Raw genomic sequence first — 26,440 nt, forward strand, 5'->3', positions numbered from 1 at the left:
CATACCAGAATCTCTGGGACACATTTAAAGCAGTGTGTAGAGGGAAATTTACAACACTAAATGCCCACAAGAGAAAGCAGGAAAGATCTAAAATTGACACCCTAACATCACAATATAAAGAACTAGAGAAGCAAGAGGAAACACATTCAAAAGCTAGCAGAAAGCAGGAAATAACTAAGATCAGAGCAGAACTGAAGGAGATAGAGATAAAAACCCCTTCAAAAAATCAATGAATCCAGGAGCTGGTTTTTTGAAAAGATCAACAAAATTGATAGACCACTAGCAAGACTAATAAAGAAGAAAAGAGAGAAGAATCAGATAGATGCAATAAAAAATGATAAAGGGGATATCACCACTGACCCCACAGAAATACAAACTACTATCAGAGAATACTATAAACACCTCTACGAATTAAACTAGAGAACCTAGAAGAAATGGATAAATGCCTGGACACTTTTAAAGTTCATTAACATTTATTGTTAAGTTCTGAGCAGGGCTTTGAAGTTTTAAAGATGACTCAAAAAATACCTAGCCTTAAGTTTTTTGCTGACTAGTGGGGGATGCAGACACTTAAGAAATCATTTTGGTAGGATTTTTAAGGTGTTAAGTATTAAAATTACCTTGTTTCTTGCAAATTATTTCCCATTTTAGAAAATGGTAATTCCATCCTTCCAGTTACTCTGGTCATCCTTGACTCCTCTCTTTCATATTCCCACATTCAAACAGTGGGTAAATTCTGATGACTCCACCCCGAAATGCATACAGAATCTGATCACTTCTAAGTAACTTCACGTCTACTCTTCAGCCTAATCCACTGTCATCTATCTAGATTATTAAATAAAATCCAGTCTGTTTTCTCTGCTTCCAGACTTGCACCCTTTATTTTTAACATGGCAGCTGTATTGCTATTAAAATACAAATCTGACCATGTCACTTATGAAAAATCTGCCAATTGCTTTACATCTTACTTGAGTAGAAATGAAAGTCCTGAGAGTGGCTGTCAAGTTCCGTCAAGATCTTTTACCCCTCTGAACCTTTCTCCATTCCTCCCCAGCCTCTTTACTAGGCACACTGCTTTTTTGCCTTTCTTTGAACTCAACATGCTCACAGCGCACTTGCCCCTTATTTTCTTGTCTCTATCAGCACTTTACTCAAAAGTTATTTTCTCAGTGAGGCTTTTTTTTTTTTTTGGTATATCCTTATTTAGAACTGCAATCCCCACAACCCCCCATCTCCTGCTTATTCTACTTCCTGATTTTTTCTCTATAGCACTTCCTGCCATGACATGATATCTACTTTATATTTTGTTGTTTGGTTTCCCTGACTTGAAGGTAACCTTCATGAAGGCAATGTCTTTTTGTTGTTGTTGTTTTGTTTTATTTGATTCACTGCCTTTTCCCTACCACTTGGTGCAGTGCTGGACACATAGTAGTTGCTCAATAAGTAACTGCTGAATTAATGACTTTTCTTTCAGAAGTGCTCTCTGAACCTCTAAGGCAAACTGGCATTCTCTCTCTCTCGGTGTCTATAAAAATTATTACAAATATAAAATGTATTTGTTTTCTTTGTTTTCATATCTGGCTGTATGACTGGACTTCAAGTTTAACAACAGGGACAGGGACAGCTACTTAAAAGCTACTTACATGAGCCTCTTCTAAATGCAGGTTGCATGCCCCTAAAGTCAGCCCTGTATATCTTTTCATTTTCATATCCCAATAATTAGCAATGTCACTGGTGAATATATTGTATGTTCTCCATAAATGCTTGTTGACTGAATGCATACATCCTTATCTAGAAGAATTTTAAAATATTCTACTTATATAATACCATCTCAAAATAATCCTGATTTTTGAAGCATAATTAAAAGGGAGAGCCTGAAGCAAGTTACATGTGTTTGTGTAAGTGATATAACCATTTGAAGGGAAAGTCAGAATTAGGTGTTATCTTAGGTTCTAATTCACTGTTTCACTTCTGATCCAGATTAATTTTTAGGGCTTTCCAAATGTTCTATCTCAGATTTAAAAAAAACAAGATTAAGAACAGAAGCATGATTCCGACCTAGTCTATTTTATTTTGCCAAATAAGTAGTTATTATATTCAAGGTATAAAACAGCTTCCTTCAAAACAATATTCCCTAGAATCATGAAGGTGATTGATTCAGTCAGTGGTACATACAATTTTTGAATTAACTCTATTAACTATAAATAGGCAATCTACTATATAGAGACTTTTTGATGTAAAATCAAATGACCTATAATATTTATTTGATTAACAATAGTTTGGTTTTCAATTCCTAAGAGAGAGCTTTTTGCTGTCAGTGTGTTCTTTTTTTTATTTTTTTATTTGTTTATTTTATTTATTTTTATTTTTTTAATTTTTATTTTTGTCAGTGTGTTCTTGTGACATACTTTAGAGAAAACAGAACTTTGACGATGAGTTTTAAACCTCAACAGAATATTTCCCAAAGAATAGAAGGTGTATCTACTTGACATATCTGAACCTAAAGAAGGTTAGATTGAGGAAAATGGTTATTGTATTTTCTTTTGTGCCGACATTAAAAACTCCACAAGTCTCTGAAACCTTTGCTGTTCTAAATAGATAGATGAAAAGAGATACGATTGAATTTGTAAATGAGAGTGAGTTTTCTATAGGAGTTGGAGCAATGCAGGATCTTCAGTTAATCTATCTTTTCTTCATGTCCTCAAGGTCAAGACAGCTTTTTGCTATTAAGGACAACAATAATAGTATCTCACATCCGTATAGCACTTTTTACTTTTCAAAGAATTTATTTTTCTCACAGAATCATTGCTAGGAAAATAGGACAGATAGATTATTTTTATATCCTTCAGAGAGTTGTATACACATGCATTGAATAAAATTTCAGGAAAAAGAGAAGAAAAATGAGCTAGTAAAGAGTATGGGATTTCAGTATTTAGAATGGATTATTTTTACTACAGTTAAAACTGCACTGTTATTTTAATATTGTGTTATTGCCATAAAAGTATAACCAAGCCTCTAATTTTAGGTTTATTATCCACTTGCAAACATTATCAGGAAAGACAGATAAATGATTTAGTACAGATGTCAGTGTCATGAAGATTTAGTACAGACGTTAGTGTCATAAAAGATTTTTCTTTGAAATGTCCTATAAAATCAGTATTATTTTCTTAAGATCTGCAAATAAAAGGTACATGATATGATTGATTACTTAATTAGTATTTTCTGAACATCATATAGGTATTTTCTCCACAAAAGAAACTCAAAACATAAGGCTATACTTTTGAATTTGGTATGTACGATTATACCCTTTAAATTCCGGTGAACTTCTGAACTGTAGAATTTAATATTTTGAAAAACAAAATTAAATAATTTCATGAATGTTTTATTATAATCAGTAATTCGGTATTATATAATCAATAATTTGAATAGATCTGTTATTTAATAAAATTCAAAACATTTTTGGAATAAAATAATATAATGTGATTATTTTAAGAATTAACTGGTTGTTTCTTCTGAACAAATTGAAATCCAAAGGTCATGTTTCTGCATGGATTATATTCTTGATGTGTCTGAAGAAACAAACTGTTAATGAGACTTGGAAAACCTGGAAGAAAAGGGAACAAGAAGAGATCAAAATTTAATCAATGATAAGAGTAATTTATAAAGTTAACACTATATAGTCAGCAAAATGCATATTGTAAAGGGAAAAGGGATCAAAACCGGTGAGAAAATTTCAGAATAAGGTACATACAGTTGTGAATAGGAAGTCTGCAAAATGAGTCTTCAAGAATAACCCACCTGTTAGCAAGTTCATGTATAGAGGAGAATAAGGAAAAATCTTTAGGTTTTAATTACATTAGCTATCACTGAGCTAGATGCCTTGACAAACTGCTGATGGTTTTCTTGTTGTTGTTGTTGGATACCTTTCTAACTATGTCATTAAATCTACAAAACTGCTTCTTTTTGTTATAGACAATGAAAGGTGGTTTGTAAAGGGTAGAAGATAAAATGCAGTCGGGATATTATCCTCTCCATTTTTGTCTTAAAATATTCCAGCATGAACGCGATAGAGAATAAACATTTAAAAACAATGATATTAATGTGTATAAAGAATGTCTTGGTTTACTACCATTCTGAGACTAAAATTGTTACCAATTGAAGAGATGAAAACTTAGATGGGGGGCTTCATAGATCAATGCAAAGTCAAATGCAAAATCCTTATCCTATCTTTCAAAAAATGCATTACGTATTTGTTTTAGTGCCATAGTCCCCATTATAACACTATATTTGCTCTCACAGTTTCTTTGAATCCATAGGCTGCACTTATTCTTTTTTTTTTTTTTTTTTTTTTTTTTTTTAATTGAGACAGAGTCTTGCTGTCTCCCAGGCTGGAGTGCAGTGGCTGGATTTCGGCTCACTGCAAGCTCCGCCTCCCGGGTTCACACCATTCTCCTGCCTCAGCCTCCTAAGTAGCTGGGGCTACAGACACCCACCACCATGCCTGGCTAAGTTTTTGTATTTTTAGTAGAGACGGGGTTTCACCGTGTTAGCCAGGATGGTCTGGATCTCCTGACCTCGTGATCCGCCCACCTCGGCCTCCCAAAGTGCTGGGATTACAGGCGTGAGCCACCGCGCCCCGCCGGCTGCACTTATTCTCAATAGTCTTCACTGAGACTGGAGAATAGTGTCTTGTTTCTGAAACCTAATTCTGCAGTTGACTCCTTTAGGTCATGGAATTTGTCTATTTTGTATCTCACTGTATATTCGACATCTACTATAGTACGTGACACACAGTAAATGCCCCCCTCCCTCCAAATGCATTGAATTAATGAATATGTGAGTGAATAGTGGATCTTACTAAAGTCAAACATCTGCCTACATTTCAGAAGTCTGCCAACTTGCAGACTGCCCAACATGATGCTCTTATTGCCAATATATGAACATATATATACATGTAAAGATATCTATACATCTATATATCTATATATGTGTGTGTGTGTGTATATATATAAAGAAAGATAAAAATATAAATAGGTACTAGATATCTCAAAGTAATAAAATCACTACCTCCAGGATGACCACTTACTAATAGGCTCCCCCCACCTGGCTGATTAAGGGATCACCTATACAACTCTTGGATGTAAAAAGCCTCAAAGTCCTGGCTCTATTATATGAACTGATCTGATTAGGTCTCCACCTGATTGCTCTGCAGTTTATTCTGTATAGTTTATACTTAATATTTTTCATTTTTTAACATATGAACAAAAGCTTACCTCTGAAGTTAAAAGTCCAAAGTTAATTCCAATTAAGGTTAACGCATTAACATTATACCATGTACTGATTTTATTTTCACAACCCTAAGGAAAAGAAGTTATTCACATTGACATGGAAATGGAAATGATCTTATATGTAAATCTTTACAAAAAACAAAAGGTAAACAGAGATTAGTAATTTGCCAAAGTCTAAATAGCAAGTCAATATCTAACTGGAGACTGGACTTTTAAGTCCAGAAAGCTTTGTATGGCAGCAGGACATCTCCTTTGCTAATTTTAAAGGTGCTAAGATGTTATCATGTAATTAAAATCAGAATTTTTTTACATTTTGGAAAGAGATTTTCTCTTCTGCAGACAACTGTAATTCATCAGGATAGAGTAATTTCCCCACTTACCCACTAGAAATTCCCCCAGTGGAGGCCTGAAACCACAGACAGTATCAAACCCTAAATATATTATGTTTTTTTCCTATAGAAACATATATATAATAGAGTTTAATTTATAAATTAAGCACAAGAGATTAACAACAATAACTAATAATAAAATAGAACAATTATAACAATATGCCAGCATTACTATTCTTACACTTTGGGGTCATCATTAAGTAAATTAAGGGTTCTTGAACACAGGCACTGTGATACCTCAACTGTCGTTCTGATAATGAAGATGACTACTAAGTGACTAAGGGTGGGTAGCATCCGCAGTGTGAATACACTGGACAAAGGGATGACTCATGTCCCAGGAGGGACAGGGCAGGAAGACACAAGATTTCATCATACTACCTAGAACAGTGTGCAATTTAAAACTTATGATTGTTTATTTCTGGAATTTCCCACTTAATATTTTCAATGGTTGAACTCTCAGAATGTGAAACTGCAGATAGGGGCAACTACTATATATACCACCACCTAAAATGGTTATTTCCCAAAGAGTAGATGCTTTTTTAAAAAAATGTAATGTTCCATTTATTTATGAATTAATTATGCAATTGAAACAATATATCTTGATTAGAATAAGCTTAATATGTAAACTTTACAAAGTATTAGCAGTTCTTGGGATAGAAACATCTAGTTATCAATGTCCCACACCTGTAAATCACAGTTGCTCCAGAGAACCCTTTACTCTTGCTTCTGCCACACTTACTTCAACCCGTCATTGCTGGGGTCCACTCCCTTCAGATTTTGCCTATCCTTTCACTCCTGGTGTTATAGCTCCCTTTCCAATCTTATGCACCAAGGCTTTGACAAAAGTGCCTCCTCTTTCTGCAGGACTTCTCAAGGAAGGCTGGGGAGAAAGAGTGATGATATCCCAAGTTCCAAGAATACATAAATCATATACTTCCAGGAAGTTTATTTACTTTATGTATTATACACTGGAAATAACACTACAATTTACCTAACTACGTGTTCAACTTAGGGAAGTAGATTAGGAATGTAGCCACCATCAACAACATTACTTTTATATCAAAATTTGCTCAGAATTCTAAATTGACTTGCAAAATAAACAAACAAAATACTATACATACTTGGAGAAGACTAGATTTATCTTTACCTCGAGGTAAGTTGCATTCAATGGCTCATCACAAAACCATTTTCTTAAAGTAGACTTTGTGCAAGAACATGGCACCTGTCCTGAATTTTCTTTGTTCTTATTCTTTATCCAGTCTGTGTAATTATGTTGGCCACAACACTGTAACTAGGAAAAAGCTTGTATGAATTTTACCATAAAATGTTCAAAATGCAGTTAATTATATGAGATTAATATTGAAGTGGTTTTTGTGAAGATAACTCATTAATTTTTCCCCATGAATATGTAATGAATTAAATAAATAAGTATATTTGTGTTTATTTAATTCATTACTTTGTTTCCGCTATTATTGTTGTTAACCATAGCAAAAGATTTCTGCTCACATTAGTGACTTGTGATTGGATAGAATTATTACATCTGAATTTTATCCAGGATAGAAGATATACTTGATATGCTTACATATAAATGATGCTTAGGGCCATAATATAAAACAATCACCTGAGCCATATCTTGCTCCTAACTATAGCAGTTCTCTTTGTATTTAAAGCATATGCAGTCATACATGTTTGGTATACCTAAAAGGAGATTCAGGGTAATATCTGCTTTTCTAGGATTAATGTGAGATGTTAACTTTCAATTTTGTATTGTGTGAAAATTACCATAAAGAACCAAAAGAGGATAGTAAAAACAGTCATAAAATGATCCAACTTTTAAGAAATGTCTCATTTGCAGTGCTGATTCTGGAATCCTATCAAGCAGAGTTAGGAGGATATGAAAGAATCAGTTTACATATTTGTCACTTAGGAAATAAGAGAAAGGTGAAGTAATTGCTTTCTAAACTTTTATGGAAAATGATAACATTAGTACTGCCTATGTTTGCAATATATACCAACAATCTTTGCACAATTCCAGGAAATGCTGATAACTAAAATAGTGATTGAGAGTTAGGTTACTGAAAGTTAGCTTAGGCCGGGCGCGGTGGCTCAAGCCTGTAATCCCAGCACTTTGGGAGGCCGAGACGGGCGGATCACGAGGTCAGGAGATCGAGACCATCCTGGCTAACACGGTGAAACCCTGTCTCTACTAAAAAATACGAAAAAACTAGCCGGGTGAGGTGGCGGGCGCCTGTAGTCCCAGCTACTCAGGAGGCTGAGGCAGGAGAATGGCGGGAACCCGGGAGGCGGAGCTTGCAGTGAGCTGAGATCCGGCCACAGCACTCCAGCCTGGGTGACAGAGCGAGACTCCGTCTCAAAAAAAAAAAAAAAAAAAAAAAAAAAAAAAAAAAAAAAAAAAAAAGAAAGTTAGCTTAAACAAACAAATCTACGTATATTATCTCAGTTATAGTAATGGCTAGGAACTGACAGCTGGAATTTCACTAATAGTAGTGATATGATATACAGAATTGTTTCCTCATCATTTTCTGACCATAGAAAGGTTCACTCCTCTACTGTAGGTTGTAATGCAGTCTGAAAATACAACACATGTACGGATCATATACATAAGAGAAGACGACGATGAGTAAAAGTATTTGTAATTGCATTTCGATTATCTTAAAAATTTATTTCCATTATCATATGTACTAAAAGTAACTATTTTTTATGTGAGGCATATAATATATCAGTAAAGAGTACAGAATCTAGTGTCAGATTGTGTGGGTTTGAATCTTGGCTCTGCCACTTATTAGATGTGCAATCCTCATTAAATTACTAAATTTCTCAGTTTTTCATCTATAAAATGAGGATAACAGTTCCTATGTTATAGGGTTGGGAGGATTGAATTAGCTAATATATGCAAAGCACTTACAGACAAGTCTGGGACTATGTAAATGTTTGCTATTTTTTTAATTGGGCACTTACTATATTCCAGGTGCTGATCTATTTCTGTAAACCATTTGGCCAACAATACCCTTCTCTTACCCTTCCACTGCACCTATCTGGAAAAAACCTGCACTGTGAAATAATAATCTTAAAAAATTAGCTAAAAAGTATTAGTTGCATTTATGCCCTGGATCCAGGCCTTTCTATATATATTCTATATATTACTTCATTTATTCCTGCCAACCAGAGGTAGGGGTTAGTATGCTCATTTTACGAATGTGCAACTATGAGTTTAAGAGGGTTACTTGTCCAGAACCACAAAGCTACTGCACGGCAATCCTGGTATTCAGACTCAAAGGGTAACCACCATGCTGCCAGCAGAGGCTACTGCTTAGACTTATCTCCCATCAGGTGCAGCAGGATAGACTACCCCAGTTGGCAAAAGACCAGCAACACTTTTCCAGGTGAAACCAAGTTAAAATGCACATCAATTAACACAGGAGTTACAAAAGGCGGATATAACTCAAGATTTGTAAGTGGGGAGAATTGCCCTTTTTGCCCAGTTTGTTTGAAAGAAATACAACAAACTCTTATTCTTCTGCCCCACCCCCTGCACTGACCTATTCTCTCTTCTGTCCCACAGTGATCAACACTGACATCTAATTTTTTAGTTAATTTCATCTTACTGTTTTCTGTAAAGCGTTCAGAATAGTCCACTTGGTTATATCTTCAGGCTTATCTTTAGATCCATACTCAGAAATGACAGAATCAATTTCGTCATGCCATAGTTGCTGAACCTGTAGAAAATTGTATTAAAAATGAAAATTTCATAGAAATGTATCCATAAAAATTTCATAGAAATTGATGGTTCCTCAAGAGTACCATCATGAAGAGATTATTCAATATTACTTTTCTGTTTTCTGTTTATTTCTTTTTAAAATAACTTTTTAACAATTTCAGTGGGTATCAAAGCATATGGCTTTTCAATTTGTAATCTATAGGAAGACTATATTAGGCTTATTTTACAATTAAGGAAGAAGTAATGTGCTATTCTCATGCATATCTAAGGGAAATTTCTTCTCAAACTCTCAGGAAAAACACTGTAAAAGTCTTTTAAATAAGCCAAAAAAGTTTGTTGAGTGTCTTTTGAATGGACACTAGGCTTTTTCTGGCAAACTTCAACATTCCTTGATTCTGTGAAGGTCTGTACTGTACTTTTCATGATTTATAATTTGTTTTACAACTTTAGAAGTTGTTGAAAACTATGGTTATGCAAATTATACTTGGTCAGACAAATGTACATTTTTCTCGGTGAAGGTATATTTCATTCCTTCTCTCTCCAAACCTGTTTTGCATCTATTAAGTGATGGCCTATGTAAATGTCCTCTTTGGATTCACCTTTGAATTAATTTTTATATCGTACTGGTTCCCTCATTAATTAAGATGTCAAATAAAATAATTGACTTCTGAAATCTACTGCATATTTCCACAAAAATTATGATTTTTAAATTTTAAATATTATCCTTTTGTAATACTATCAGGCCTCAGAATACAACACTCCAAAATATAGCACCTTTGTATGCTGAGTATTTTAAGCTCAAGGAAATTGAGAAAACTGCAGAAGCAGGAAGGTCATTTTCTGACCTTCTCCTGCCTTTCTTCCATGAGGCAGGTCATAAAAGAATTCTCACTGGCCGGGTGTGGTGGCTCACACCTGTAATCCCAGCACTTTGGGAGGCTGAGGCGGGCGTATCATGAGGTCAAGAGATCGAGACAATCCTTGCAAACATGGTGAAACCCCGTCTCTACCAAAAATACAAAAACTAGTTGGGCGTGGTGGTGCATGCCTGTAGTCCCAGCTACTCGGGAGGCTGAGGCAGAAGAATCGCTTGAACTCGGGAGGCAGAGGTTGCAGTGAGCTGAGATGCACCACTGCACTCCAGCCTGGGCGACAGAGTGAGACTCCATCTCAAAAAAAAAAAAAAAAAAAAAAAAAAAAGAATTATCTGACCCATTTTCCCTGAAGGTATAGCATAAGATCCTCATTCCAGAGTGGTCCTGTCCTATACGCAGAAGCCAAGAAGCATCTGAACAGACAGGCCTTGCTAAATTTCTCCCAGTTTATTACCATTAGATTATATGCTTTTGTCCTCCAATCACACTTTCACATAACTATCCACAAAAATAGATTTCCTTGGATCTTTGAGTCTTTATTTTTTGGTTAAGTAAATTTGTTATGCTTTTCGTTTGTTAGTTTGTCTTTTGTTATAGGGATCTCGGCCAAGAACCTTGTGATGGATGAGGTATATAACTTTTTCTCTCCTACAATACTAACACAAAAATGATCAGATTTGGATGGGGATAAACAAAACTCTGCAATTTCAAAATCAAGGTAATGCAAAGGTAGAACGATTGTTGTAGTAACTTAAGCATTTACAAATTTATATAATTTTTTATAATAAATTACTAATTTGGTCCTCAATAATACCAAAAGGTAGGAAGAAAATATATTATTATCATTTTATGAATGGGAATACAGACACTCAGAGAATTTAATTATTTACTTTTGTTTACAAGGAGCTGAGACTTTAAATATGATCATTTGAGTACTAGTCTGATGATTTTTACTGAACTATGCTGTCTTTGACAATAAAAACTAAGTAACTGGTGGGAATATCACAATAATTATAAAAGGCATGTAAACTAAAATCTTAGTTACTTATATGTATTTTAATACATTTAAGAAGATTAGAATAATGAAAAGGAGAATTTAAATCTATTTTATACTCTGTTCATTTTTATTTAGAATAAATAAAATATATAGTGCTGTTGGCAGTGTGTGGGGGGTGAAACTTATGGCCTCGTTTTGTTTCTAAAGCATTATTTGGGAGATCCAGAATGCATATAAATGACAACTTCATACATAAGTACTTTCATATGTAACCTATGTGACTAATGTATAAATAAAATTCCTTTATGCTTACTCAATTTGGTAAGCATCTATTAAAGGCCTAGTGTATCTTCCACACTGAGTTAGGTGCTGTAAATGACATAAAAGATTTAGAGGCTCTTAAGAACTTAATCCAGTTTGAATGCAGAACACAAATTGATGTAAACAAAGTTGTTAGCTCTGGGGTCAGCTAATGAGTATTTGAGTCTAGGCTCTGTCATTTGGCCATGAAATACTTTAACAAGCATTTCTAATCTCAAATCCTCAGTTTTCTCTTCTATAAAGTAGGACTTATGGTGCATCTCTAGGGGTTGCTATGAGGATTAATAATACAATGGCTATAGTGTTTATCACAGTTTCTGGCACACGGTAGTTATTAATCAGTTCTTATTTCTAATATATAGAGAGATACAGGAGTCTATGCATAACATTGAAGCAAATATGGGTGACTGATAAACTATATTTACATGTTGATAGCTCTTATGTGTCATATTTATGTTCTATCATGAAGTTGAAAAGTTTGAGGATGATAGATTGGGATTTGGTGTTTTGCCAGCAAAACAGCTTTCCAAAACTTAACTGCTGCAGCCAACGTACCTTTAAAACTCCCATACACACACACACACACACACACACACATTTTAGATGTGGAGAAAAGTAATTTTAGGTCTAAATGCCAGGCCATTAACAGTAGGCACTGGATGATGAGCTGTCCAGTAAAGAATGAAGTTGGAGGGCAATGGTGTCATACAGGAAAGATATTTTTTTTGAACTTTGGCCATTACAGAGGAGTATAGATAGATATAAAGAAAATCTAGGAACCATATAAATTAATCAGGAGATTCTTCAAGATTAATTAAGGTGAGGGAAGAGAACTCTTGAGTAGCTACTTTACTACTGAAACTTGACACATTGTCAATTAATGACAACTCTGTAAGGTAGGTAGGTATTAAGGTATTAATTATATTTTACAGATAAGGACATAGGCTCAGAGCTGTAAATCAGGTTGTTGATCCCTAATCATATTCATATCTGTATGACTTCAAGTACATATTCATCTTACTATAGGGCAATTAATCTCCCATGATACAAGACAGACCTTGACTGAACTGAAATACTGAAATGTCTTAAAGTATGAAAAGTAACTGTAGGTTGGAACAGGTAAGTTTTGTTGACCAAAAGTTTTTCCAGGCTTATTATATGCTGTTTTGAACTAAATTTGATAAACCTAAATCTTGCTCTAATTAATTTAATCACTCATCACTCTACCTGTGGAAAATACAGGAATTATTCAGTATGTCTTGTTTAAGTGAAATTGCTAAATTTCAAATTAGTTAGAGTCTAAATTTGTTTCTTTGCAAAAATACAATACAGTGATTGGGTCAGTAGTGGTAGCCAGAGTTGGTAGGAGGAGAAGGTAAAAATTTGAACTTCTAAATCTCAGTACCACTTCCTCTTCCTCAATACTGTTTGATATTTAAAGCTACTTTCTAATTATATGCAAATGGAGTTAAAGGCAAGTTCCTCTATCTACCCTTTTCAATCTGACTCCTGGCCCCTTCCTATACTCTAGTACTTTCATTGAATATTATTTTCTCCTAAAGAAATTTACCTTTGGCTTTTAATATAGGATCAATGGTCTCAATACTCTAAGGTATCCAATTTCCTTTAAACTTCAAATAACAGGATGTATTGATAAGGATTTACTTTCCATACCTCCTCTTTCTTTGTGAAGATGAATGCTGAAAGTACAACCTGAACACCAATGACCCATGTTATCAATACTGCATACTAAAACAAAAGAAAAATAGAGATGATGACTATGCTACTAATATATATTTTGTATGCTCAAATAATAGGAAAACACACACCATTGGAAATATGCAACCATAAAGTATATATGGGTATTGCTGAAGCTTCCTGCCTTCACAAATATGAATGAAATTAGGGAAATAGCAAGGCAAAGTAAAAAAACAAATGCACATTTGGGTAAGAGCAAGAGAGAAAGAAGTGTTAGTAATTAACGAGCACCTTGGTCCAATAGAGTTGTCAATGATGCCATCTTAATTCAGTTATAAAACTATTATAGGGTGAATTTAATTATCTTCACCTCACATTATTTTGCTGAAACTAAAGACTCACTAAATTTCTGATGTACTATTTAAACCCATGCAGAACGTATAACAAAAACAACTGTAATAATAAGCTTAATTCTGTATATACATTTGGGCTATTTCCTGAAAACTAAAAATACTTGTATCCAAACCAAATAAAATAATTTTTTATATTTATTACACTGTTTAATTTTTTAAAAAATATACGGCCGCTTTAGTCTTCTTCAAAGCTATTGTCAACCTAAAAAAAGGCACAAAAAAAATTATCTCTAAATATGTGGAGTTATTCAAGAATAAGAAATAAAGATTTATAGTCCAGATAGCATGAAATGGTAAACTACCAGTTCATTCTGTGAGGAGAGGGCAGAGAGAAGTATTTAGTAGCAAAAAGGGTGAGATTTACATAAACTGCTTAGAAACAGAGTTTATTGGTTCTAAAGATTCAAAGCCAGAGTTGTTGCCAGTTCACTGGTAGAGATGCCATGACTGGTCAAGTGCTCTTCTAAGAACATCTCATCAGAATTACTGCAGTCCTAAGGAATATCAAGTCATAAACATTATAAAAGCAGGAGATGACTGAAGACAGTTTCCAGCTGGGAGTTTTCAGAAAGTCCTTAGAAACAGTATTTATTTCAGACACGTAGCATGAGCCTCCTCTCCTTTAGACTTTCCTGGCTCTATTTTGTCTGGGTCTGACAAAAGTGATTTCCTGCTGGTATCAGCAACTTTTACACAGCACATATTAATACATAAGATTTAGAATTCAGCTGGGTGCCGTGGCTCACGGCTGTAATCCCGGCACTTTGGGAGGCCGAGGCGGGCAGATTCCTTCAGGTCAGGAGTTCAAGACCAGCCTGGCCCACATAGTAAAATCCTGTCTCTACTAAAAATACAAAAATTAGGCGGGCATGGTGGCTCGCACCTGTAATTCCAGCTACTTGGGAATCTGAGGCAGGGGAATCGCTTGAAGCTGGAAGGCGGAGGTTGCAGTGAGCCGAGATCGTGCTACTGCACTCCAGCCTAGTGACAGAGCGAGATTCCATCTCAAAAAAAAGAAAAAAGGAAAAAAAAAGATTTAGAATTCATAATAATTTTAAAAGTAAGAGGTCTGAGTATTTACTAGGCAAAATATAAGTACTAATGACTTACTGTATTATTTATTTACTTTTTACTTGGCCCTCACAGAGATAAAAATTATTTAATTACACATATTTTATACATTTAATACCTTAAAATATCAGACCAAAATTTTCTTCTTGGCATAAGTTATGTTTCCTAGTTTCAGAGAAAAATAATTCAGAGACAAAAACGTGCTCTTTACATCTATTTAGATGTTTAGATTTTTAACTTCTACATGCAATTATCTCACTTAATCTTATACTAATAAGGGATTGGGAACAGCAGGAAAAATTGTATGAAACCTTTTTTTTTTTTTTGAGATGGAGTCTGCTCTGTGGCCCAGGCTGGAGTGCAGTGAGGCAATCTCTGCTCACTGCAACCTTCGCCTTCTGGGTTCAAGCGATTCTCGTGCCTCAGCCTCCCTAGTAGCTGGGATTACCGGTGCCCACCACCACGCCAGGCTGATTTTTGTGTTTTTAGTAGAGACGGGGTTCCACCATGGTGGCTGGGCTGGTCTCCAACTACTGACCTCAGGTGATCTGCCCGCCTTGGCCTCCCAAAATTGTTGGGATTACAGGTGTGAGTCATCTTAGAGTAGGAGTATGTAAAATCACCTTTAAGACATGGAATAGCTTTTTTCTTTTTTTTGACGGAGTTTCACTCTTTTTGCCCAGGCTGGAGTGCAATGGCGCAATCTCGGCTAACTGCCACCTCCGCTTCCCGGGTTCAAGCAATTCTCCTGCTTCAGCCTCGCAAGTAGCTGGGATTACAGGTTCCTGCCACCATGCCCGGCTACTTTTTTGTATTTTTAGTAGAGACGAGGTTTCACTATGTTGGCCAGGATGGTCTCGATCTCTTGACCTCGTGATCCACCCGCCTCGGCCTCCCAAAATGCTGGGATTACAGGCGTGAACCACCGCGCCCGGTCCAAGACATGGAATAGCTTTTAGGCATGTAATATTTGCCCATAAGTTGACTGTGTGAATTAACTTGGTTCAGAGAAAAATAGATTCATCAGAAAAATATTGATAAATTCAGAGAGTGTCACAATGGCCAAATTAGCAGTACCCTTCCATGGAATGTCTAGAAGGAATGGTGGTATCTTGGTTCCAGGCCCTAATCTGTCAGATCCTATGTTCATGTATATCCTTATGATGGTATCTATTAGGCTTTCTCATTTAGATGCCATTAATATTTGAATTATATGAGGCAGAAACTTAGGAAATGTTTGTTTTTCTCCCTCTACTTTCCCCCTTCCTTTCCTATCCTCTACCCCCTACATTGTAACATTGTATAAGTAGTAGACTCTGCATTTCCTTTGCCTACATGGAAATTTGTGACAAGAAGAAAAAATCAAGATTTTCTTGCAAGCCATTTCTGTCCTGGTTTTTATATCCCAAATCTGAAGCTCAGTGAAGAAAATTATGCTAAGGATCCTGGAAAGAGAGAAAGATAAGATTTGAGAAGAAAGGGCTGGCCTTGGAGGAGAATAAGAGGAGAGAGTAAAGTCTCTTCTTAGACTAAAAAGATTTTGAGGTGGAATCTGGATGTCTGTGGGTTTCCAGAGCAACAGCATAGTCCTTGGAATCCTGGCACTGCCCTGGTAATGTGGTAGAACCCCAGAGGGAAATCAGGGTCCATATCTAAAGTGCCTGTGCCAGGGTAATATTCAAATAATAGTAGAAATTACTATTAATAGGCAGCAACTGATTCCTATGCTAGGTGTACCTCCTAATTGCTGTGTCACTAGGGAGGCTCACGGTCTCAGGGAAGGAAGACTGAAGGAATGGAACTGAGGTACTGGTTATTTACCAATATTTCACAAAAGGGTTTCACTGGTATGCCTGTACTGGTAAATACTGGATGAATAGCAGCCCTACCTTTGCCACCCATGCCTTTCAAACAGCAGAGTGGGTACACCTGAAGGGACCTTGTGACCTGGGAAAGTGAGTGTGTTTGTGGTAGGTGGCATAGACTGGTAACTAGTGTCCAGGGTGACCACCCAGATGTTCAGTGCTCCATAAAAGTTCAGTGTCTCTGCATTCTTCCTGGTAAGGGACAAAATGTCAGCAGCTGAACTTCCTATCCGCTTGGCTGCAAATTAAAATCAATTTGATTTAGAGAAAAATGTAAAGGCTATATTTCATCTGAGTATGTGAATTGGGATCCATAACTGCCACATGTATGGTCATTGGCTCATGTCCAGGTCAGTACTCTGGAATATAATTTGTCTTTTCACATTACAAGCCTTGAGAGAAATAGTGCACAAGCCAGATGCTACAGTCTGCCTCTTTCAGTAATTATAGTTCTCTTTTAAAAATAACAATTTGTGATCTCAATTGTAAGTTACCTTTCATGGCAATGATAGACACTATTATTAAAGAGGGGAGGAAAAGACTGGGGCAAGGGTTGAAAAAGTAACTGCTGGTTACTGTGCTCACTCAGTAGCTGGGTGGCAGGATCAATCGAACTCCAAACCTCAGCATCATGCAATATACCCATGTAATAAACTTTCACGTGTACCCTGAATATACAATAAAAGTTGAAATTATAACAAAATACATACATACGTAAGTTACCTTTCTTTGTGCCATGCCCACAAAGATAAAAATGTGCTGACTATAGATCACGTTTCTTTTACCCTGGTAAGCTACATTGCTCATTGACTTAAATGCACTTTATTCTACTTCTAGCCTTCGGATTCTTAAGTTTGGTGAATCGTAGTTCACCCTAGGAGACAGAGAGTCCTATTGACTCTGTGTTGAAAAGTAAATGTCCGAATGTGCTGAGGTACAGATTCGGTTCATAGAAAACTCACTAAGAAAGTCCTTTCTGGAAAAGTGACTTTGTTGGAGGGAGGAGGGTGTGCTTCATTTGAATTGCTCTAAGGACATACTCTACGGCAGTGCCATGGTAATGTAAATCACTATTCATTTGTGTAACTTAGATACTTAAAAATCTGAGATAAAAATTCAAGCTATTGATGTGAAATACGTACCACAATTAGAAGCCATCTGATTTCGTTGTGAATTCCTATATAACCCAATAGACAAAAAAGAACAGTAGAAGACCCCATTCCAATCAAAATTTGAGAAATAGATACTATGAAGTGATTATTTTCATCTGTGAAAAGAACAAAATTACTTATTATGAAGTGGTATTTTTATATGAAGTGGTATTTTATTTTCTATTTAACAATAATTACAGCAACCAAAAGTTTTTCTGAGCAGCTGTTGCCAGACCACCAGGATTCTCTCTCTATCCCTGTCTCTCTTTCTCTCTTTCTCCGTCCCTCAATTTTTGACCTCATGTACCAGCTCTTACTTTTAGAAACAACCCTTCTTCCTTTTCTGACATGAAGAGAATTTCTTAAATTTCAGATATCTTTACCCTTATCCTCCTTGTCTTTTATGACAGAAGAAAATTTTTTCTAAGATTTCATCTATGTCTAATGTATATTCAAACATTCATGTGTTCATTCATTCATCAAAAATCTTTAGAACCTAATATGTGTGAGTTAGATGTATACACCCTGAATTTATTGCTAATATGAGCCCTTTCAAACTATATTTTAGTTTTTCCCATCTAGACTGTGAGCCCTCAGTGCTAGATATTATATATATTTATCCAGTCAACAGGCTGCCTGTTGAATGCTTGGTGCTGTGGCACGAACAGCAGAACAGTAAATGCTCAACAAATAATTGTTTTAAAAAAGAAGGATGGATAAATGAATTAAATATGTGGGAGGTGTTATGGGAGAACAGTGTAGGCAGTGGTGTGCTGGAGTGAGCTTGTATTGGCTCATAAAAGCCAATTGTGGTATTTTCAGGAAATCTGCAAACCAACTGAATTCACTTTGACACCTTGAAATTGGTCATTGAGGAACTGCTTCTATCATGTCAATCATGCACTATACACATTAAAACATTGTAAACTACAGTATGGTTTAAAAGTATAGTGCTAGTTACAATTAAAACAATGAGAAGAGAAAAGAGAAACCATCTTCCTCCTAAAATCTCCCAGTGTTCTTCTTCTCAGTTTAAGGAGTCACTACAAGTTATATCTTCTACCTATGCATTGAATTCTCACAATTTTTATAGTGATCAGATCAGAGTAATTAGCATATCCATTCATCTCAAATACGTATCATTTTTGTGTGTTGGGAATAATCAATATTCTTCTAGCTATTTGTGACTGTGTAATACATTATTGTTAACTACAGTCATCCTACAGTAGTATAGAACACTAGAACTTTTTTCTTCTATCTAGCGGTGATTTTGTATCCTTTAACAAATCTCTGCAACTGATGAAGACTTTCAGAGGGAATGCTAGACGACACTTGATAAATTCCAGAGAAATACTGCCACCTGCTGAATAAATTGTGTATACAACTGTTTAAAATGGAATGTCTGTTTCACTAAGAGATAAACAAGAATACATACCAAAAGCTGTTAAAAAATTATTTCTATCTAATAAAAGCCATGCACCAAATCCCATGAATAAAAGTCCAAGAACCTAAAAAAAGAAAGTCAATGCTTATTTTTTTTGTAATTGCCTATACAATAGATTACATTTTCTTTACTATGTAATTATGAAGAGCCTTACCATGAAAGCTCCATTAATGAGATTAAGAAAGTACTTAAGAATTATTGTTTTGTTATTTCTTAACATTCTTTTTCTTCCAAGATATTGATGATTCTGAAAAGACAACCATAACTTTTTTATAAACATTCTACACAATAACTTTAAATATTTCGCCCTACTTATGTTCTATATTTGCACATTTTTCTTCTCAAATCAGTTATCAGTATAACATACTCCCATCTCTAAATGAAAGGACATATTGAAGGTATCTTGAAACTGTACATTGTCTGCATTTTTTTTACTAGAGAGTATCTGTACTTAAAATAATAAATATATATCTGCAATGCTTTTTCTAGGCAATCAAGACTAAGAAGACAGTTGTATAACAAGTCAAGCAGCCTTACTGAACTTCTTGCAGTTTCAGAAAGCATAAGATATTTTGTTTTCAGTTTTATTATATTTTTAAATGTTTATTTTAATCCTAACCATTAGATGGCCAGGAAATTTTCCAGTCTTAATATACCTTGTTCCCCTGGCTGGCAAGTTTTCCTCACTTCTGCATGCCCCTTCTCAGAAAAATATTAGCTTCTAACTGAGGTGTTGGTTTGGGGATCCTTATCTTTTTTTTTTTTTTTTTTTGAGAGAGAGTCTCGCTCTGTCGCCCAGGCTGGAGTGCAGTGGCCGGATCTCAGCTCACTGCAAGCTTCGCCTCCCGGGTTTACGCCATTCTCCCGCCTCAGCCTCCCGAGTAGCTGGGACTACAGGCGCCCGCCACCTCGCCCGGCTAGTTTTTTGTATTTTTTTTTAGTAGAGACGGGGTTTCACTGTGTTAGCCAGGACGGTCTTGATCTCCTGACCTTGTGATCCGCCCGTCTCGGCCTCCCAAAGTGCTGGGATTACAGGCTTGAGCCACCGAGCCCGGCCAGGGGATCTTTATCTTAAGCCAATTTGTTGCCTTTCAAATTTCTCATTGACCTGTCTTCTTCCCCACAGAGAGTCAGGGATATTTAAGTGGCGAGAGTATGTCTTATATACCAATATAACCTCCAGATTTAGCACACAGTAGGTACTTGATATATATTTGTTGAACACATGAATGGATACATGAATTAAATTACTTAATCTATAATTTAATTTAGTATGCAGTATATATATTAAAAAAACTTATATATAAAGTAGCTTTCATTAAAACTTATTTTCCAGATAGCCAATTTTCCTAAAACTTTCATGGAAAAATCAATACTTACTCCACTGGTTTTTGGTGCTGTTTAGTAGAGATGAAAGTTTCAAATCTAATCTTGACTATGTTCCCAGATTTTCTCTTTTCTCTTCTCATTGTTTAAATTCTAACTAGCATTATACTTTTAAACATACTGTAGTTTATAATGTTTTAATATATATAGTGCATGATTGACATAATAGAAGCAGATTTAATAAGATTATTTTAAAGCTATTTGTCTGTCCCTAATTAGGCAGAAACCAATTTGTCGAACTGAAGGATGCTTTGAAAAGTGGAAAAATAAGAGATGTCTACATTAGTCTAGTAGTACCTCCCTACTTTATTATAAACCATCTTCCTCCTAAAATCTCCCGGTGTTCTTCTTCTCTGTTTAAGGAGACACTACAGGTTATATTTTCTACCTATGCTTTGAATTGTCTTGCTGTCATTTGGTTTTTCTACTTTGCATCCTATTGTCTTATTCCTTCATTCCTCTAATGCCTGGCATGTTTTGATGGTACACTCAGTTGGAAAGACTGCCTGATTTTTATTTCAGTTTATTTCAAAGATGCTATAAATCTACATTTTTGGTTCCAATTCTATTGACTGTCACATGTGGAAAGCTCCCTCACAGCCTGAACAAGAAGATAGGCACAAGGTCTTGGCCCCTGTCTGTGAACAAGAAATAGAATGGAGACTAATGAACCAGAAAGCTCTGTAGTAACTCTGATGTGAAATGTTGAAGGCATGGACTTGAGTGTTGATGTGGTAATAGTTAGCATGTTAGGCAGGGTCAAGCTGCAACGCTTTATCAAAGGACCCAAATACAGAAATAAACTTTTATTTATCTCTTAGTTCAAAGTAGGTGATGGGTTCGCTTCTAGGAAATCATTTTAGAAACTTGGAGCTAACTCTGGCCTATTCAACATGTGGCTTCCAAATTGGCCCCAGGTGCCATCTTTTATAGCTCACAGAAAGGAAAGGGGATAAGTAAACTCAGGCAGGCATCTTTTAAGCAAATGAGGTTGAAGTTGTACACTTCTCTTCTGTTTATATTCCATCAGCACAGACTTGGTCCCACAGCAATACTCAACTTCAGTTGAAGGCAACCATGTACCCAGGATAAAGAAAAGAAAATAGATAGGGTGGTGAGGGCCAAACAAAATGCCCACCTGTCAGAAAAGGCCAATTACAAAAGATAATTAGGAAAAAAAGAGAGCTTGGATTAAACTTTAATATGCTTTACTGTGGAAAAGAATCAAAGACAATCAGGAAGATTCCTGTTCATTAGGATGGGAAAATAAAAGAATAATGGTAATCACTAGAAATTTAAAATTTAAAAATTGGGGAAAATGGTTTAGAAGAAAAATTCATAAAATTCAATATTTCATGATAGAATTTGAAGTGGTAAAGGATATCTGCCAGTTATGTCTCATAAGCACTGTGAATGCAGTACAGATAAATGGGTAGCATAGCTGTACAGACTTGAAAGTCATTTATAGAGAACCAATTTCATGGGTGTGAATGAAGAGAAGATACATTGTCTATAGATGGAAATGGGCAGAGGTTTGATGGTAGAGAGTGAAATGATACAATTAAGAATTTGGAATTTTTAAAGCCGACTTTTATAGAAGTCAAAAGGGGTGAGAACTTAGTAAGCTCAAAGGTAGGCAACGTGGTAAGGAAGATGTTTATGGTAATTTCAAAACTGTGGTTCAAGGTTTACCAAGTTAAAACACAACAAACTGTGCATCCAAGCAACGATTCAAAGAAGCCTATGACTATGTTTACAAAGAATGGTAAAATGAGATGGTCATGTGTTGGCTTTTTCAGCCATAAGCTCCACATACTGGAAACAACGTCAATGAGAATAATGATGTGCCAACACAAAGATACACAATAACTTAAGTGTAGTTCTTATTTAAATATTTGTAGTGTGAAAGGTCTATATTTTCTTTTGCTATAAACAAAGAATTTGTTTCTAACCTAATTAAATAAGGTCCAGGTGTGGCATTTATTTTGTTCAGTTCCTGACTAGTTAATTGACGTTGAAAGTTCAACAGCAGAGACGCTATAGGAATGGACAACTTACAATAATTAATCTATTTATAAGTGTTATTTTTTACTAGTTTAATAAACTCTAATTACTTCTTGTTATTGTTTTTATGTTCTAAGTTCCAACAGATGGGAACACACAAATGAACAAGAGAAAGTCAAAGAGTCAAATATTAAAACCTGCGGCTGACCCTGAATTATGTGTTGAGGTGGAAACAGGAAATAAGGAAATAGGAAAGTTTCATAGAGAAGATGATTTTGAGATGACTCTTGAAGGAGGATTAAGGTCTTAGACAAAAAAGGGAGAGAAACAGGAAATATTCAAGACGGGGGGACACTATGTTCACAAACTTTACAATGAGGTGTAAGGAGGCATGGATCAGAGTGGCAAGAGATGAGAGACAAAGCTAAAGAAGTAGACTCAGTAGAGATTGTGACAAATCTTGTATGCTTTACTAAAGATTTTTTTTTTTTTTTTTCCTGAAGGTAATAGGGAGCCATAATTCTGGGCTCAATGTGGAAGCCAAATTAGAAAAGACACTTAAGATAGGGGTATCATTTATAAAGTTAATGCACTAATTCACAACAGAAAAATGTGGTCTAAACTGCAAAATGGCTGTGGAAATGGAAACAGTATCACAATATGAGAGATGTAGTAGGAAGTAGAATCGCCAGCACTGGGATAACCAAAGAATCAAAGATGGAATTTAAGTCTGTAGAAACTATGTAATCAAACTCTGAACAGTATCTCATATTCTACAATGTTTCATTTAAATTGATTCCCTTTATCATCGATATTTTGCAAATGCTATTATCCCCAATATCACCAACGAGGAGAGAAAGAATCAGGAATGCAAAATTACTTGCTAAAGATCGCTCAGTTAATAAATGGCAGAGATGAGATTTAAATCCATAGATATAAACCACCCTCTCAGTAACTTTCCCAAGCCCCAGTGTAATCATCTGTAAATGCAGATTACAATTGTACACGCCTCAAAGGAACGTTGTGAAAATCAGATGAGATTGCCGGGCTTGGTGGCTGGCGCCTGTAATCCCAGCACTTTGGGAGGCCGAGGCGGGAGGGTAACGAGGTAATCGAGACCTTTCTGGCCAACAGGGTGAAACCCAGTCTCTACTAAAAGTATATGGGCATGGTGGCGGGTGCCTGTAGTCCCAGCTACTCGGGGGGCTGAGGCAGGAGAATGGTTTGAACCCAGGGGCTGGAGCTTGCAGTGAGCCGAGATCATGCCACTGCACTCCAGCCTGGCCACAGAGCGAGACTCCGTAAAAAAAAAAAAAAAAAAAAAAAAAAAAAAAAAAAAAAAGAAAAAGAAAGAAAGAGAGAGAGAGAGAGAGAGAAAGAAAATTAGATGAGATTATGTTTGTAAAGCACTTAGTCCAGTGCCTGGCTAGATGTTAGTTATCTCATTATATCATATGGTTAGAATCTTGTTATATCATATCTCAGTATAGAAATACTAAGATTATACAAGAGTCATGCATGTGAGGATGGGCAATGGGATGGAAACTGTGGAAAAGTGATAAATTCTCACTCTTCTGTGAAGTGGTGGTCACTGACACCAGCTGGGAGGGAGCACAAAGAGAGTTAGAATCTGAAGGCTTGAGACACACTTTAAGTGGAACAAGATAATGAGAGGTCTAAGAATACAATATGTGGTACTATGAGCTACATAGTAAAGTAGTTTTACTCAATACTCACCATGCCTCAAGAAAATAAAACAAAGAAATACAGGCTATGCAGCTATTTTGAACACAACAATGATATTCTGGGATAAAAATTATATCACTGCCATATGAAGAATAAAGCAGTTGTTGAAAAATGCTATTAAACTAAAATGATTTCATTACTCAATATTTTCAAAGGAATTATTAGTCTTGTGAGATAACAAAGAACAAACACTTATCTCTTATTCTTTCATTCTCTCAACAAATATTTATTATGTACTCTCTAAAGGAAATATGCATTGTTGAGCCAATATGCTATAAATCAACCACACCTACAATTTTTTATAAAAATTTAAATGAAATGAAGTTAACAGGTCCAAAAGAAACAAAAGTCTACTCAGGTTAAAGGGTCATAGGCAAACTAACATACTCAATCTGAAGTTACCATTTCTAGAAATAATGCAGTTTAAATGGACTTCTGCTAAATACTACATGGTTGATAAACAATAGTGCCAAGTTAAATTTACTTATAATCTACAAATGTTTTAGATAATTGCTGCCTTTTGTTTTTGATTAGTAATATTCTAGTGAAATTATGACTAGTTGATAAAGTTGTCTTTTCTTCCAAAGTAAAAAATTGCATGGCAATATAAGAGATCTATCACTATGAATTAATTTATCTTCAGAAAAACTTAGTGTTTTTCTTTTTTGCTGTCAATATTTGACAAAGTAAGTTTTGAGAAGGAAAGGAACTAAGGCACTATTTCAAAAATTATTTGATTGTGAAAACTAGTTATTCAAAATTAATTTTGAAATTGATTATTAAAGGATTTCTGTTTTTTAGAAGTATGGATACTTTTGTAATCAAAAATAAAACTAATCTTAAGATTCTTACATGTGAACTTCAACACAATATGAAAGTCTATCTTAAATGAAGAGTCTGAGGTTCCAACACAGTAGCTCATACCTATAATCCCAGTGCTTTGGAAGGCCAAAGTGGGAGGATCACTTGAATCCAGGAGTTGGAGGCTACAGTGAGCTATAATTGTACCACTGCACTCCAGTCTGGGCAATAGAGGGAGACCCTGTCTCTAAAAAAAAAGACAACAAAACATAGATAATTTCAATAGTCTATGAATTGGCAATAAAACCAAACTTAAAAAAAAAGAACAAATTCCATTTGAGCACGGACTTTGATAATGAAAATGCTCTGGATTTAATTAGACCTGAAACCAAGTGTAGTTTAAATTATCTTTCCTGAAAAGGACACTAACATGTGCGCTTTTAATATGAAAGTCTATTAACTTCTCACTTTATATTATTAGTTCTAATGTTGATGCAATTCAAGTTTATTGTTACCAGGAAATGTAGTCTATTTTTTTTTTTTCCAGAGGCTCAGTGAAATGTTTGCTTTTAGCTTATTTTATAGCAGATACCTTTTACAATTATGGCTACTTCCTTTTAGAATTTAATGCCTTGTTTGCAAACTTTAAAAGAAAATTAAAGTCAAGAATACGTTATTAATTAAAATATTATTTTGTACCCTATATATTTGCTCCACATTAAATAGCATGATATAAACTTAGAAATTAAGGTTTTATATTGAAATACTGTCTGCCAATAGTTTTACAGTAAAATAACTCCAGAAAATAATTTTTCAAATTTTTCACCCACATCCCTTCAGTTAAGAGGTTTTTGATGGGCATTGATTGATTTTTTTTCTTTTTTCTTTTCTTTTTTTTCTTTTTAAAAAAACTATTGTCATGTAAGGCAAACAACTTATTGACTTCTCTTCCATACTCCTAGGTCCCACAAATCACTGTTCAGGATTAAGGTTTTGTGGAATGAACACCTTATACATGGGCAAATCACCAGATTGAAATATAAATATATGTAGCTCAGAAACAATTTAAACAATTTAAAAGTGAGGTTACATCTACTTGGGTAATTATAACAAAATTTCATTTTATTAAATATTTTCCGAAAGTATTTAAATATTAAAATCTACCTGTAAAAAAATGTAAGCTCTTCATCCAGTCCCTGAAATGCTGCGTTCGTTTCAATTTAGAATCCAGATGTTTTTGTCCTTCTGGAGC

General features: G+C 35.2%; 1 protein-coding gene across 2 annotated transcripts; it reads right to left on the reverse strand.

Moving 5' to 3' along the window:
* Positions 1 to 3,369: 3,369 nt before the first annotated feature.
* TSPAN19 (tetraspanin 19) lies at positions 3,370 to 26,417 on the reverse strand. 2 transcript variants are annotated; one of them, XM_045365668.3, is made up of 9 exons: positions 26,353 to 26,417; positions 19,406 to 19,498; positions 19,243 to 19,315; positions 17,799 to 17,923; positions 13,284 to 13,358; positions 9,304 to 9,414; positions 6,825 to 6,968; positions 5,274 to 5,357; positions 3,370 to 3,604 (listed from the first exon to the last, which is right to left on the reverse strand). In XM_045365668.3, exons 2-9 carry the CDS (start codon positions 19,469 to 19,471, stop codon positions 3,536 to 3,538), a joined length of 747 nt encoding a protein of 248 aa, XP_045221603.2. In that variant the 5' UTR covers positions 19,472 to 19,498; positions 26,353 to 26,417; the 3' UTR covers positions 3,370 to 3,535. The 2 variants fall into 2 exon arrangements, with proteins under 2 accessions (XP_045221603.2, XP_045221604.2); XM_045365669.3 differs by lacking the exon at positions 13,284 to 13,358.
* Positions 26,418 to 26,440: the final 23 nt, after the last annotated feature.

Source organism: Macaca fascicularis, chromosome 11, assembly GCF_037993035.2.
Source record: "Macaca fascicularis isolate 582-1 chromosome 11, T2T-MFA8v1.1".
Taxonomy (NCBI): domain Eukaryota; kingdom Metazoa; phylum Chordata; class Mammalia; order Primates; family Cercopithecidae; genus Macaca; species Macaca fascicularis.

Bases quoted from the DNA above. Each gene is read 5' to 3' on its own strand.
- TSPAN19 (XM_045365668.3), bottom strand. From the start codon at position 19,471: ATGTTAAGAAATAACAAAACAATAATTCTTAAGTACTTTCTTAATCTC. The intron at 17,924-19,242 runs GTATGTATTCTT...TTCTTTTCACAG, and splicing joins TAATTTTTTAACAGCTTTTG to ATGAAAATAATCACTTCATA. The intron at 13,359-17,798 runs GTACGTATTTCA...CTTTTGTTTTAG, and splicing joins TCAGATGGCTTCTAATTGTG to TATGCAGTATTGATAACATG.